General features: G+C 36.2%; 3 protein-coding genes across 10 annotated transcripts in view; all 3 read right to left on the bottom strand.

Moving 5' to 3' along the window:
- The window catches only part of LOC100179241 (plexin-A2-like), a 25,553-nt gene extending 21,214 nt beyond the window's left edge, over positions 1-4,339 (bottom strand). For all 3 annotated transcript variants that reach the window (XR_003396055.1, XM_026835293.1, XM_026835292.1), the window contains exons 1-6: positions 4,160-4,339; positions 3,614-3,826; positions 3,188-3,417; positions 2,737-2,884; positions 518-677; positions 105-198 (exon numbers count right to left, since the gene is read on the bottom strand). Coding sequence is in view for 2 of the 3 variants with exons in the window: in XM_026835293.1 (XP_026691094.1) it covers positions 105-198; positions 518-677; positions 2,737-2,884; positions 3,188-3,417; positions 3,614-3,826; positions 4,160-4,192 (878 nt within the window). In the remaining variant the exon portion in view is untranslated. The remainder of the gene's footprint in view (positions 1-104; positions 199-517; positions 678-2,736; positions 2,885-3,187; positions 3,418-3,613; positions 3,827-4,159) is intronic.
- Positions 4,259-5,364, bottom strand: LOC108949606 (plexin-A4-like). Its single transcript, XM_018812397.1, has 2 exons — positions 4,360-5,364; positions 4,259-4,300 (listed from the first exon to the last, which is right to left on the bottom strand). Exons 1-2 carry the CDS (start codon positions 5,362-5,364, stop codon positions 4,259-4,261), a joined length of 1,047 nt encoding a protein of 348 aa, XP_018667942.1.
- A 1,993-nt stretch (positions 5,365-7,357) lies between these two features.
- LOC100181072 (microtubule-associated protein RP/EB family member 1) lies at positions 7,358-13,677 on the bottom strand. 6 transcript variants are annotated; one of them, XM_026835279.1, is made up of 9 exons: positions 13,444-13,677; positions 12,876-12,982; positions 11,659-11,751; positions 11,159-11,270; positions 9,973-10,083; positions 9,549-9,673; positions 9,166-9,336; positions 8,641-8,736; positions 7,358-7,708 (listed from the first exon to the last, which is right to left on the bottom strand). In XM_026835279.1, exons 1-8 carry the CDS (start codon positions 13,604-13,606, stop codon positions 8,641-8,643), a joined length of 978 nt encoding a protein of 325 aa, XP_026691080.1. In that variant the 5' UTR covers positions 13,607-13,677; the 3' UTR covers positions 7,358-7,708. The 6 variants fall into 6 exon arrangements, with proteins under 6 accessions (XP_026691080.1, XP_026691081.1, XP_009859062.1 ...); XM_026835280.1 differs by having other exon boundaries at positions 9,973-10,074; XM_009860760.3 differs by lacking the exon at positions 8,641-8,736 and having other exon boundaries at positions 9,973-10,074.
- Between the last annotated feature and the right edge of the window lie 1,148 nt (positions 13,678-14,825).

Below are 14,825 nucleotides of genomic sequence, written 5' to 3'. Positions count from 1 at the left end.
AGTATATGGTTATTCAAAGAGCCTAAAAATTCAAAAATCACTGAGTTGATTGGTTTTATGACAATATAACTGTGAGACATTTCAGTAAGCAATAAAACACCCACGATTTATGATGACTGCATTCGTACAATGTTATATTGGTGGTTGCGATGACGGGGCCATCCTCCTGGGTGAGGGAGAGGGGAATCACTAGGTAACCTGTGGGGTGAAAGGGGGTTAGGGGTTGTATTGGTAAAAGGGGGTTATTTGGGGGACAAACAACACACCTAAGTTTACAGAAATAGAAAATATATAAAACACGTTAACACCTAAGCTGCTACAACACATTAGTGACTACTGGGTTGCAATTGTCGTTAAGTGTCTTGCCCAAAGACACATACGCCCACAATGGTAGCAGTAACGAGCCTTGAACCTGTATCATCTTATCTAGAGATGAGCGCTAAACCGCTGAGCCGTAACGAACAAATAGAAATTATATAAAACCCATCCAATTTTATAGAAATCATATAAAACTCACCTGACTCAGGTATTGGGGTTGTCGTAGTAGAAGGGGGTTTCCCACAATCGATTCTATTACGTTGTGCGTCGATTCTAGCGTTTGTGGTGAAACTCGTTCCGTAGTGACATCGGTATCGTAGTTTACTCGGAAAGGGAATGTTTTCCCCGACAAGTAAAACCTGGGGGGGGTGATTATTAATCTTTTTAAAAGTGTACGTCAAAATAAAAAGATGGTTTAACTTAGTTGATTAACTGATTAACAAAAAAAAATACCAATTAAGCGGGCACGAGGTGTATGAACAACACCCGTGTTATAACGACTGTCGTTTTTCAGCCACGCAAAGATAAATAAGTTAAGGTTATTCATGCTAATCCCCAACATTATCCATACAGTGATTGGGGTGGGGGTGTTTTGGGCAATTAAAGACAATTAATATAAACACTTTAAACAATCAATGGAATTTTTAATCAAGGTAAAAACTGGTTTGTTATAAAACCAAGATGATAAAACATTTATGATGTCACTCCTGTTTTAAAATGTTGCCCAAACTCTTATATTTAAAAGTATATTGGGATGGAGTTATATAAGGCAATTAAAATCAATAAACACTTTAAACAATCAATGGATTATTGAAGTGGTTTAAACGTCCATACTTCATAGTGGATTCGGTTTGGAAAAAATACTTATTGTTTAAAATGAATATTTAAACAAATTACTTTATATAGTAGGGTGAGGAAAGATGGGACACTTTTTCATTCTATTTTCTCGTACCACTTGGTAGCAAACAAAGAACATTCAAAAAAGTATAAAACTTTATCCTTACGACTATCATAGACTGTTGTTAATTGTTTAAAACTTGATCCAGTATTTGGAGATTATGTGCTAAAGGTGTCCCATCTTACCCCACCCTACTACATTTAAAAATAAACAAATTACCTCGTAAACAATAAAGAAAGTTTTTTAAAGGGTAATTTAAACAATTAATTTATATTATTACATCATAAATAAAATTTGGTTTATAAATTTAAAATTCCTTGTTTAAAATTGTGGAATGGATTTGTTTGTTAAGTAACAATGAACATGGAATGTGGATTATGACATCACAATGACAACAATGGAAATTCTTTATGAGGTAAAATTAGAGATAATCTTGTCACATGATATGAGCTGTATGGTTTAAGCGACAATGAATATAATATATGATACTTTGGGGGCATTAGGTGTCAACAAAACAATAACCTTGAATTGGTTGCACCACTTTTCACAGGTGTTTATATAAGTTAAGTTGTATTTGACCGACACTTCAGTATTTTTGCCAGCTAATTTTACAAAGTGCCAACAAAGCAATAACCTTGAATTGGTTGCACCACTTTTCACAGGTGTTTATATAAGTTAAGTTGTATTTGACCGACACTTCAGTGTTTTAGCTAGTTTTACAATATGTCAACAAAACAATAACGATGAATTAGTTGCACCACTTTTCACAAGTGTTTATATAAGTTAAGTTATATTTATTGTCCCCAAACTAAAACACAAACAATGTAATTCCTATTACACCAGACAACAAACAAACGCGACAGGTAAAATCAGTCATTCATAAACCTGGTATTTGGTTACTTATTAACGCTTGGGGAATTTAAGTTGAGGAGAAACGCGCGGCAACCTTAACCAGCAAGTATATGCTACACACAAGGTGTTATTTCATCATGGCATCATAAGCATAGTTTAATATATAATTTGCCCCTTTAGTACAAATATGTTAATTCTATTATATACCAACTTGGGACTAATGTCTTGTCATTTGGTAGAATTAACATTTGGAATAAAATAAAAATACATATCAATACTGAAGCAGTAAATTCGTAAAATACAATTTACATATTTGCAGCAGAAAAGTCGATTTCTACATTAAATTTTAACTATTCTTAGTAAATGGGGCAGCAGAATAATTTGTAAGATGTTACTTCTGCTGCCGGGCATGGTTTAAAGTAAAAACTTTTAGTCTTCTGGTATAAAAACGCAAAATTATTCCAAGGTTTTGTATTTATATTATTTATAGAGTCGGTTTAGCGTTGCGTATTTATATAATTATATAGTTCTCAGCTGTTCATAAAACAAAACGTTGCAATAAAACTAATGTTTTTAAAGCAGAAAAGCCAAAAAGTAAATATTTTGACACTAAGCCAGGCACATAAGCTGAAGCATAAAATAAACATTGTATAAAACACGACACATACCTTTTTAGTCGGGGCAGTTGAAGACACCGAGAAATGTAGGGGTTCTGGGGTTTGTGGGGTTAAAGTGGGACAGCCCCCTGTCTCGGAGTTTTGGAAGAAAACGAAGTTAACGTTGTTCGATTGTTTGCAGTTTCCGGTGGAGGAGCATCTGTGGGGGTGGGGGTTAGAGTACCGGGGTGAATCGGGTGATACAAGTTTTTCTGTTACTTCTGCTACCATGATGTGAATTAGTTATTTTATTTTCCCTCAGGCTCAGGTGAACAGCAATAACTATTTTCCTACTTTTGCCTGCTATCCCGCAAAGCTTAAAAATTTACCATTATTATTTTGTTGATGGCTTGAAAAATCAGTTGTCAAAATTACTATGTTTTGCAAGTCGTAACGAATTGTAAACTAAGTGACAAATAATATATATATTATATACCGTACTTTATATAACCAATGTACTCACTTGCTTTCAATGGTACACCACCCACAAAAAGGATCGGACGCAGCCAAACACTCGCCACACGAGGTGTGTTGCTCGCAATTAAACTGCGGCAATGCGACCAATTTGTTACGAGTCATCCCGTATATTAGCTGAGTCGTTGAATAATCACCCCACCCGAGTTTCAACGAGGTTACGGGGTGGCCGGGGTCAATCGGGACGGTTTCGTAAACCGACTGTGTATCCATGCGGAACTGTGGGTATAGAAATAATATAAACCCATCTTGTATTTAAAATTAAAATTTTTGGGGGTAAAAACATTTTTGCATCAAAATAGGAATTTTTGAAACATACATACACTTAAAGTTTTTGCTAAATAAATTTCTTTTACGCTATTGAAAACCTCTTTGGTTTAAACAAACAATTGTGAATTAACCAAACAATAATCACCTTCAAAAGATTCCCATTATCAGTTCCCATAAACACGATGGTATGATCGTTGGGTTGCGACATAAACTTGGTGAACTCTATCGCGGTTATCGTGCGTTCGCTTTCATACACTGCGTCACGTGACCACACGGTGGGGTCCTGGAGGAAGTGGGTAACTTCCCAAACAGCCGGGGAATGCTGGCAAACTTCTTTCGATGGGTCAATGTCAAAGTTCTAGAAAAATATCGAGAAATTTTAAAGTTACTTTTTATTTTGTATGTGACTGAAATTTATTTTGTCTTCTCGGTCACGATAACGAAAACGGGAGAGTTTACAAAAGCGAAAAGACAGGTAGTAACGGTAAAACAACAGTTGTTAAAACAAGCTTATTGATAAAAAAATTAACAATGTTTTGGATAAAAGGCGCGACCGACTTCACTAGATTGTTGTAGTTTTATAAAACATTTTATTTGTTTGTAGTTTTATAAAACATAAAGACTTCACCCAGATAGAAAGAATCCTAAAACATAATGGTTGTCTTGTAGGATAATAATACACATCACTCACCCCTCCACACTGAGCCCTGACTGCTTCACCCATGGTATAACCGTAGCGTGGTCAGATGTCCGACTTTTCATCTGACAACCTCGTACAAGTTGCGCGAACCTACGTTCCACCTCCTGCAGCGGAAACACACAAACCACGCTTCTACGATGGTTTGGTTGCTTGAAAGATATCATAACGACATTCACTGGTTTGTTTTGAACCCTTAGGTTAAGTTGTTCAGCGTATCGACGATCTACTTTATTGGTGCTAGCAGCGATGGCCTCTTTATACACGATCCCATCCTTTCTGCACTCCAATGGAAGCTCCATGTATGATCCCATTCTGTATGAGTTCTTGAGGCAGATTTGCGAGATATAAGTCACTTCATTGTATTCTGTATACGGTGGTTGTGCAGTGTTGGGGTGGGTGGTGACAAAGTAACCGGTGTGCGTACCAGCGAACCCATAAACAAAGTTCACCCTGTAATCCTTGGCTGCATAATCCTCATAATTCATCAACACCCCGAGCCCGGAATACACATCTTGGTCGACAGCGATGGAAAACATGGAAGGGTCGCGATTGTTCTCGGTTAAGATCCGTTTCGCAATCGTGAAGAAAACGTCATCTGATAATAAATTTGGTTCGTCGAATTTAGTTTTCGACGAGCCAACGTAGAGAAACGAGTCACTAGATGGGGCTATGAAGGCCACGGTTGTTTGGTGTTCGCCCCCGGCGACGTATTGCCACGTCTTCGTGTTGTTTGTGTCCGAAGTGCTCAAAAGTCGCGCGATGTTACCTTTCTGGCGCAACTCGCACACACCGTGCGCGCTGGTGCCACAAATGATTAGTCGGTTCATGGCGGGGTCAGGATCCACAAGGATTATTTTGTTAACATTGTCGACCAGCGCACCACTTGAAGTTTTGGGACCGGTCACCACAGTCCTTCTGAGCTGTAGTTGCTGCGTTAACTGATAAAGTCTGTTCCTCCCCCCAACGTAAATATTCCCATTAAGCGACATATCAATTGCAAAGTTGTTAAGTTCGCATTTCTGCGAGTCGCAGTTCGATTTATTGAAAACATATTTTTCAACCCCAGCAACAGCTTGAATTAACGAGAATGAAATTAGAAAAACGACAAATATTTTCCAACTTAGTGACCAAATATGGGACGCCTTCTTTCCACAATATTTCCACGGCAATGTGCACGTAGTTTCCAACATTTTCATCTTAATCCAAATTACTCCGTCATAATACCATTGTTCTTTTCAGTAAATTTATTATGATGTCATGAACACTGATAAAGGGCCTTGTTCTGTAATGTTTTTAAAAACTTAAAAATAAAAATATTATTAAAGTGTAATATCCCCCAGTGAGGCACAGCATAAAAATAAGGCCATAAATCGACCCGTCGCATAACTTTTAAAACGTAGATATACAAAGTTTATATGAACAAACAATAGATTGTTGAGTGTCGGCAATACAGGAAGTAATCGTCAACCAACGAGGTATTTAACACTGGATCCTCGTATAATATATCACGCGGGTGCAACCTGCGGGATAAATGCCGCCAGAAAAGTTGTGCAGCCCGCGAACCCAGTTGCATATTTTTCACTGAATATAATTGATGTGATAAATTAACATGGCAGTTCAGGACATTTCTGCGTCCGAACTCCATATTTCTAAAGGGAAATAAGAGATCAAAGAAAAAAGAAACTCCTATGGGTCCATGCAAACCTATGTTAAATAAAGTACGGCCCGCAGGTTCACCCAGTAATTAATACCTGGCCCCCTATGATACAGGTCGCACAGTCCTGTATTAGTTCGTGCTTATAGTTGTAATATATATAATTAATATCAGACATTTAATAAACTTAATTAGCCAGCTAGCAGCTACTATACCTCTTCCCTATCTGATGGTAGAAAACTTTTTGTATATATATATTTGAAATTAGCAAAATTCCCCAAATAAAACAAACTACGTAAGGTAAAAACATGACTGTATCTGTATATAAGTAAACCTACCTCCTGTACCTTTGTCCCACTAACTTTTTCACTTATTTTCAAAGTTAATTTTTGACACAAAAATCTGACCTTTAAAACCAAGTAATCAGTGACAAACGAAATACATTAACATCGGCTCACCTAAGCAACAATAGCGCAGATTCTAAACTTATATCGCGGCGAGAAAACTAATTGTCCAGCCACCAGGTTATAACTGCCCCACCCTGACGTTATAATTATAAACTTACCAACTTCAACTAATATAAGGATTTCTAAACTTAACTCAGAACGTTGCTTATACCTTTAAATACCTGTCAACGACACGAAGTTACAGAATATTAAAATTCTAGAAGGAACAAACAATTGATTTCACTTCTTGCTTCCGCTTTCGTTTATTACGTCATAATCAAGTAACGAGAAGTTATTCTAAAACTTCCCAAATTCACGTTTGTTAAAACTTTGGAACTTCCGCTTTCGGAAGGCGTGACATCATCACTAATTACGTCATTAACAAAACGGACACATACGTCACGTAATTGACGAATTCCTGCACGTCAATTTCATTCAAAACATTTTTTTGCCCAAAAAGTTTTTTTGCGGGATTTGTATAGACTCTCTAGCGCAAGCGTGCGAGTGTCTAATTTTATTATTATAAGCAAAAGTGGGCGTAACAGAATGTTAATAAGGCCTTGTAATATCTATAAAAGCGGTCCCTTAAAAAAAATATATATATATAATATCGGTCACTTTACCGATAAAACCTATTATATATTTCGTGCAGTTTCATCAAATGCAGAGTCCGTTTATAAACACTCTGATCAAATGTTGTGTGCGGTTACATTTATCCACTAGCGTAACTGGAAGACACCTGGTCCAAGGCTCGATGTTGCCACCGTTGTGTAAAACAGAACACTCGTGTTATAACGACTGTCGTTACCCTGTCATGCGATGATAAATAAGTTACATACGTGGTAACTCATTAGCGGGCACGAGGTGTATGAAACAGAACACCTGTGTTATAACGACTGTCGTTGCCCCGCCATGCGGGGATAAATAAGTTACATACGTGGTAACTTGTAAGCGGGCACAAGGTGTATGAAACAGAACACCCGTGTTATAACGACTGTCGTTGCACCGCCATGCGAGGATAAACAAGTTATATACGTTCTTATACAAACAGCTGTCAGTTTCAAACTAAAGATTGACACAAAACCCAGATTTGTAACAAAGAAACATTTTATTAACATTGTTGGGTAACAAACAAACATTGGGAAAAATACCAGAGTTTCTATGAACGATAGTACAACATAGAAACCACAAACATGCGTGACCGACCAGGCGTGTCGAAGACAATGGAACATAACAGACACCATTATTGCGCCATCATGCTGAAATAGGAATTAGTTTGGCTACAAAACTAATCGATTATTTTCGCTAATTTTTGTTCTAAAATTACAGGAACCCGGAAATATGCAGTGATTCCAGATGGAAAAAAGCAGCAGTGTTGCCAGATCAATATTCGTCTTCAGGGTTGCCGTCCAAATCATCCTCGGGGGCCTCGAAACCTTCCTGTTGCCACAGAAATAATATAAAATAATAGAATGAACATATTAAAATCAACTAAGCACAAAAAGAATAAACAATTTACTGCAAACAAGCAGTAAACAACAACTAAACTGGGTAAACTTTTGGTGTAGCAGATAAAGAGAATAAAAAACTTAGAATGGTGAACACCCTGAACTAGAGCTGACTATGTTGTTGACTCACCACATATGTAAGCTAACAATCGCTACAATTTATTGCAACATATTAGAAGTTTAACTTAATTAAAGTAAATGGCTTGTTTGTTAGCTAGGTGTAGCGACCACGCCTTTTTTCCAGTTAAATGTAAATATGTTTTTAACTGTAAGTGTGTTTCAACAACTGTGGTTTTGTTGCTATATCCTGTCTTTTCATTTAAACTTTTTATAAATCTTCAATATTGTAATCGAGGAGTTAAATAAAAGTTATTATTAAATTATTGTTATATTAAAATAGTGGGAACCTACCATGAACAATAATACAATCTCCCAACACAACCAATACATTTCAATATATAGTAGGATGGAAGAAGATGGGACACCTTTAACACATAATATCCAAATAGCCTGATCGTGTTTTAAACAATTAACAACGGTCTGTGGAAGTCGTGAGGATACGGTTTTATAATTCATTGAATGTTCTTTGTTTCCTACCAAATGGAAAGAGAAAACTAAACGAAAAGGTGTCCCATCTTCCCCCACCCTACTATAAATTGCTTTTTCTAAAACACTTATGTGCCGGCACTTAATAAGACTTATAATAACCTTCTGCTGTTGCTACCAGGCAAATGTAATATAATAACTTTTTTTGGGGGTGAAACAAAACCCCGATGATGTCTTACAGTTTGGCCGTTTTTTTCTATTTACTTATACACACACCCCTAGGTCTACTTGGTCTAATACACACACCCCTGCATTTACTTAGAAAGTTTCTGACTCGGCATTTTCTCCAACTTTTAGCTGACTCATTCCCTCATTATGATGACTCAGCTCATCTGCCTCATTGGACCAATGGCCCTGAAATGTTTAAAGATATCTCAACTTTTAATAAAACATCCAACTAGCAAGCTAACTTAGTAACTACTTGATAGTGTAAAACCTTCTAATGCACCAAAGCTGCCTCTTCTAAAAATTCTTTATCTTTTATCAAATTTATATTAAACACATCCAGTGCTGTTACACAGGGTGGTTTAATGCTATGTCATCTACAAGAACCTCACCCATGTCGTATATAACCCTGGTAGCAACAACAGCAGAATGCATATCTATATCGTATCATACAATGCGAAAACCCAGCCCATATAGAATAGAAACATGGCAACAACAGCAAAATAACATCAACTATGTATGCCTACTGTAATGTTGTATTTACATTATGGCTGGTAGCAGAAGTACAGTGTATACACCAACCATATGACATTTATATCAATATATCACCCCCTTTACCTCAGTAGCGTATAACACAGTAGTGATTTTATTGAACGGTAGTTTCACATCTTCGCCCATCTCCTCCTGCTGTTCAACCTCCTGACATATCATCTCAATATCGCGGAGTTTTCCGAAGTAAAAATCTCGCTCTTTCTCCAGTGCTTCCACTGATGACTGGAACTCACGGTTCTAAAAATAAATGGCAACACTGAAGAAATTTGTTGGCAATACTTAAAAAAAGAAATAAAAAAATTGACTGGAAACACTGGGAAAATTGAAAACTAAATAGGCCTGCTGTAAAAATAAACGGCAATATTAGAAAAAATGAAAAATAGTCGGCAACACTGGGGAAGAATGGCTGACAATGCTGTAGAAAACTTGACATAGAAACATTATTTCACCTGTTCTTTTTGTTCCTCAAGTTCTAGACGGAGCGCTGAAAGCTCCTGATTGGTTGCGGCCGATGAAGCAGAAGGGATTCGTTGAGGCGCGACGGTCGTTCGTGAAGATGCTGAAGAGCGTGGGTCTGTGTGAAAATAACAGTGTTTCCAGGTCAAAAATAACAGTGGTTCCAGATGAAAAATATCAAACTGTTTCCAGTTAAAAATAAAAAAGTGTTTACACAAAGAAAACCAAAAAAAATTGTGCAACAGTGTTTCCAGATAGAAAATGTCACAAAAACAGTGTTTCCAAGTAATAAGTGGTTTAAAGTAAAAAGTGTTCCCAGATAGAAAAAAAACTCAGTGCATGGTGATCTAACTGTTTCTCTACGACACAAACAAAATAACAAAGGTATCTGTGACATCACACTCGTGTTCTATCTACTTTCAGTGATGTCCGATTCAGAATTGTGACCGTTAGTTTCTATGTCCGATACACTTGGTTTGGCACCACTGCTCCCCGTCGAGTCATGCTTCACTGGTTTTACTGAGATATCTATGTTTTACCCAATGAATTATGGGTAAAATGGGATGTTCATGTAATCTTATGCATATGTGGATAATTTGGATGTTTTTCCACAAAACATTGCAAGTTAAGATATTATCATTAAATATTAAATTGTTGATGTTTTACAAGCAACAGGTATATAGTAGGGACAGTAGAGTATATTCTTGTTGTATAAAGCTCGTATAACCAGCAAGCCTGCAATAACCATAAGCTTTGTGGCAGATTTAGCTTTGATACTTCATTATATTAATATGATAATGCTAACAATAAGTTGGGTAGTTTCTATTTAGATTGTACCTTGGTACTTTCACCAGGTGTGTATGTTTTGTGCAACATTAAATACATAACTATAGTTGTTACTCAGTAATTATGAAGTAATGGGTCAACTCTGGTCTAAATCCCAGGTCCCATGGCATGCCTCACTGTAGGACCTCACCCATATAGAATAGAATGTGCATACACAATGTTGGGGTAATGGGTCAACTCTGGTCTAAATCCCAGGTCCCATGGCATGCCTCACTGTAGGACCTCACCCATATAGAATAGAATGTACATATACAATGTTGGAGTAATGGGTCAACTCTGGTCTAAATCCCAGGTCCCATGGCATGCCTCACTGTAGGACCTCACCCATATAGAATAGAATGTGCATATACAATGTTGGGGTAATGGGCCAACTCTGGCCTAAATCCCAGGTCCCATGGCGTGCCTCACTGTAGGACCTCACCCATATAGAATAGAATGTGCATATACAATGTTGGGGACTTTGGGGTAATGGAACAATTCTGCCCTAAATCCCAGGTCCATTGCCAGTCATACAACCTCGATACAATAATTTATATTTTTATATGGGTGAGGTCCTTGTTAGAAATACAAGGGGGCCCCATGGATTCAGACAAAGTTGCCCCATTACCCCAACACTCACTCTTACTCTATAATACTGTAGAAAATATATAAAAGCATTATCCCAACACTCCGGGAAATTAAGCCACAGTTTCACATAACACTTTACACTTTACACTATATAAAGTAAAAACATCGCCCAACACACGATGAAACTTACTTGGAGCTGCGGTTCGTTTAGTTTCCACACGTGGTTTAAACTGAGATTTAGCTCCTCCACTAACAGCCAACCCCGCTCCACCACGCATGTATTTCGCATCATAATCCTGGCCCTGTGATGTCATAATGCATATGGTTACGCAACAACTAACAACCAAAGGCCCTGTGATGTCATAATGCATATGGTTACGCAACAAGTAACAACCAAAGGCCCTGTGATGTCATAATGCATATGGTTACGCAACAAGTAACAACCAAAGGCCCTGTGATGTCATAATGCATATGGTTACGCAACAAGTAACAACCAAAAGTAATAATACTCGTGTCCATATTATAAAAGATATGGAAATGGTTAGTTACAAACAAAATGATAGTTTTTGCGAAACAAATCACCTCATCAATTATTGAGGCTTCCTCAGCTTGACAGCTATAACTGCATTTTAACAATGTCACCCAAGATTTTATTAAATAAAAAAAAACATAAGTCTCCACATCGTTTACCTGATAATTTGCATCAAAGAATTTTTTAAACCATTGAACGAATTCAAAATTATCCTGGAATCTTCCTTTCACCAACTTTTCAATGGGGACAACCTGGGAATATTTATCTGAGTTATACAAAGGTGAATTACAACAACATGAAACATAATCTGTATAAAAGTAAAATAACAATAATCATTTTGTTGAAAGGAATAACAGCAACATCAAGCTAGTTTTTATATGAAATATTCTTCTGGCATTAAATTTACATGGATTTTAATAAAACTAATGTTTCATCAGCCATGCATACAAATATAAACGAGTTTATTGAAACTAACGTTAGTGGGACATCATCAGGGTTTTAATTAAATTGTGAGTAAATTTTGATTCAAGAAGATTATTTCTTGGACAATATAATGCCAGCAACGCAGTAAAACAACATGGTGTCCATAAAACACATGCTACCGTACAATAACATGAATATTTAAAGAATGTCTATGGCACTACGGATAAGATGTAACCTATTAAACAACACCAATAACTAATGACTGAGTTAATATTAACAGAAAGTAATAGTAAAGTTAATATACAAGGACCGTTTTACACGCCAACTTTACATAAGACTGAATGATATTGCAACATTGATTGCTTGATATAACACATGGATATTTACAATATTTCAATATTTCCAACCAACCAGTGATATAATATATATTCAATATTGTTGACTCATAATGCCCCATATGATGTCATAAAAGAACCATTTCCACACAATGGTAATGGTTAATGCATCATAATGAGGTTTATTGCACAAATGGGATCATGTGAGATCAATACAAGTGATTTTTTAAATCAATAAAAAGTTTAAATAAAACCTTATCAGCAAACATTGGGTTAATTTTTAACTTGTTGCTGTTTATTTATCCTTGCATACAACAACAAGGTTAATATATGTTTGGCAGAAACAACTTACTTTCTATATAAGTGGGGTCCTAAGTATGGCACACTATGGGAGTTTTTATAAGACCTTGGGCAAGACACTTAATGTAGATTGCTCCAACCCAGTGGTTACTAATAGGGGTGTAGTATCCTGGGTGTTAGGGTAATGGACAACTCTGGCGTAAATTCTATGTCCCATGGCATGCCTCACTGTAGTACCTTGTTCTCACCCATATAGAACAGATCATATAAGACTCATATGACCCCACTCCATCCCATATCTACAAATATCTGCTCACTTTATCAACTCCGGTCTTGAGGAAACAATCTTGTAGAAGTTTAAAGTTAGCGATGTATTCGTGTTCAAGTTTGGATCCCCACTTAACTTTCTTCATATGCATCTTGTCTGATGGGTAATTAAAAAAATGGTCATTAATTAAAAAAAGGCCCACATAACAAAACAAAGGAACAGTAAACTTCCAAACTAGCACGACAGTTTTGGTTTAAAAAAACTGAAGTTGCGTAAATTTGTGACAAAATCCAAAATTTTTGTGTGGTTCTTCCAATGTGAATACAAGTAACATGTTGATGAATTGACAATAAAAAGATGGGCAGTAATATCAATTATTATAACACGCTTATAATTAAACATAACTTATTCGATAAAAGGAGTTATATATATGTAATGCAACGAAGCCAGAACATGTTAAGAATAAATTAAGTTTCACACTCACTTTCAAACAGCGGGTTTGTAAACTAGCAATGAAAAAAGAGAGGAAAAATAAAAAGACAGTCTTGTAATATAACATTTTTTGTATAAAACATAATTTATTTAATAAAAGGCGTGACCATAACTTTCATACTTACTTCCAAACAGCATGTTCATGAATTGGCAATACACAGCTCCTGTACAAAGGTGTTCAATCTTCGAAATATTCAACTCCAAGCTGTCATTCACCCAAGCCACAAGTTCCTGTCGACTTAAGTTACCCGTCGTCATTGACGTCGAAAACACATTCACAGCGGCCATATTTATTTTATTTGTTTATAAACAAAACACTGCACAAAGGTAAAACTCTAAACTAAAGTATGTGGAAGAATAATAAAAGATAGTTAAGGGTGCTAGTGAAGAATCTTCCCCCCCCCCCACCTTATTTGCTAACCACTAACCCCTAGGTTAGGGGGTTAGGTGTTGATGGTTATTGGGGTTAGTGGTTATGGGGGTTAGTGGTTAGCAAAAAAGGTAGGGGGGGAAGACTCTTCACTAACACCTAGAGTTTTAATAAAGTTGCTAAAATATGCATTTAACTATAAAGCTGACACAAGGTGTATAAAACAAAACAACGGTTTTATAACAATTACTAAATAACTAATAAATAAGTTTCATTCACTTAATATATCGGTAGACGATTAACATAAACGATATTTTTAAGCTGTCACACGTTTTCAATATTTTACAACATTCGCAACATTTCCCGCGCATATTTGAACTATGCCAGTATATTCTAAGTTAAAACAACAACGAAACTATTCTTCTGAAACCAAAAGTAAGTCATATTATTAACATACGAAGCATTCAAGTCCAAAACAAAATTAAAATTTCAAATTCGTCAAAGCCGAAGAATCAAAAGTTTTCCACCAGTTACAGTGTTGCCTATTTATTTAAAATTAGTGCACAGTGTTTCCCGATATTTTATAACTTTTCTCAGAATAAGATCGTTTAAAAGCGTTTTTTAATGTGAAGGTATAAAATCTTCGCGGGTAGCGTTTCTTTATTTTATTTGTAATTAGCGTGACTAAACAGGGCAATATTTTGGGTTATTTTTAAGACGATTTGGTTTTTATAACCTAACACGCCTGCCCAAAGGCCATTTATAAACATGTTCAAAAACTGACTCTGCCCCAAACCATCAACACCTATACCTAAAGCCTACTTTCACTAAACTATAACCGAGAATATTTCAATCTTTTATAAATTACAACTCATTTTCAGGGACACTTAACATCTACGGACCACACCAACTCTCTAACCGAAGCTTTTTTACCCAGTGGTTAATTCTAACCCATAAGATTAATAAGTTGCATTACAATTAAATTACATTGAAAGAGATTGATATGTTGTAATGACTCATCTAAATACAATCGCCCACTGCACAATATTAATTATTTATTAAAATTAAATGAAAGATTTTGATTGTAGAAACTTCTTGCAAGATGAGCGACACTGATCGTAACTTCATCAAATGCTG

Source organism: Ciona intestinalis, chromosome 7, assembly GCF_000224145.3.
Source record: "Ciona intestinalis chromosome 7, KH, whole genome shotgun sequence".
NCBI lineage: Eukaryota > Metazoa > Chordata > Ascidiacea > Phlebobranchia > Cionidae > Ciona > Ciona intestinalis.
This window is presented reverse-complemented; position numbering and strand designations above follow the sequence as displayed.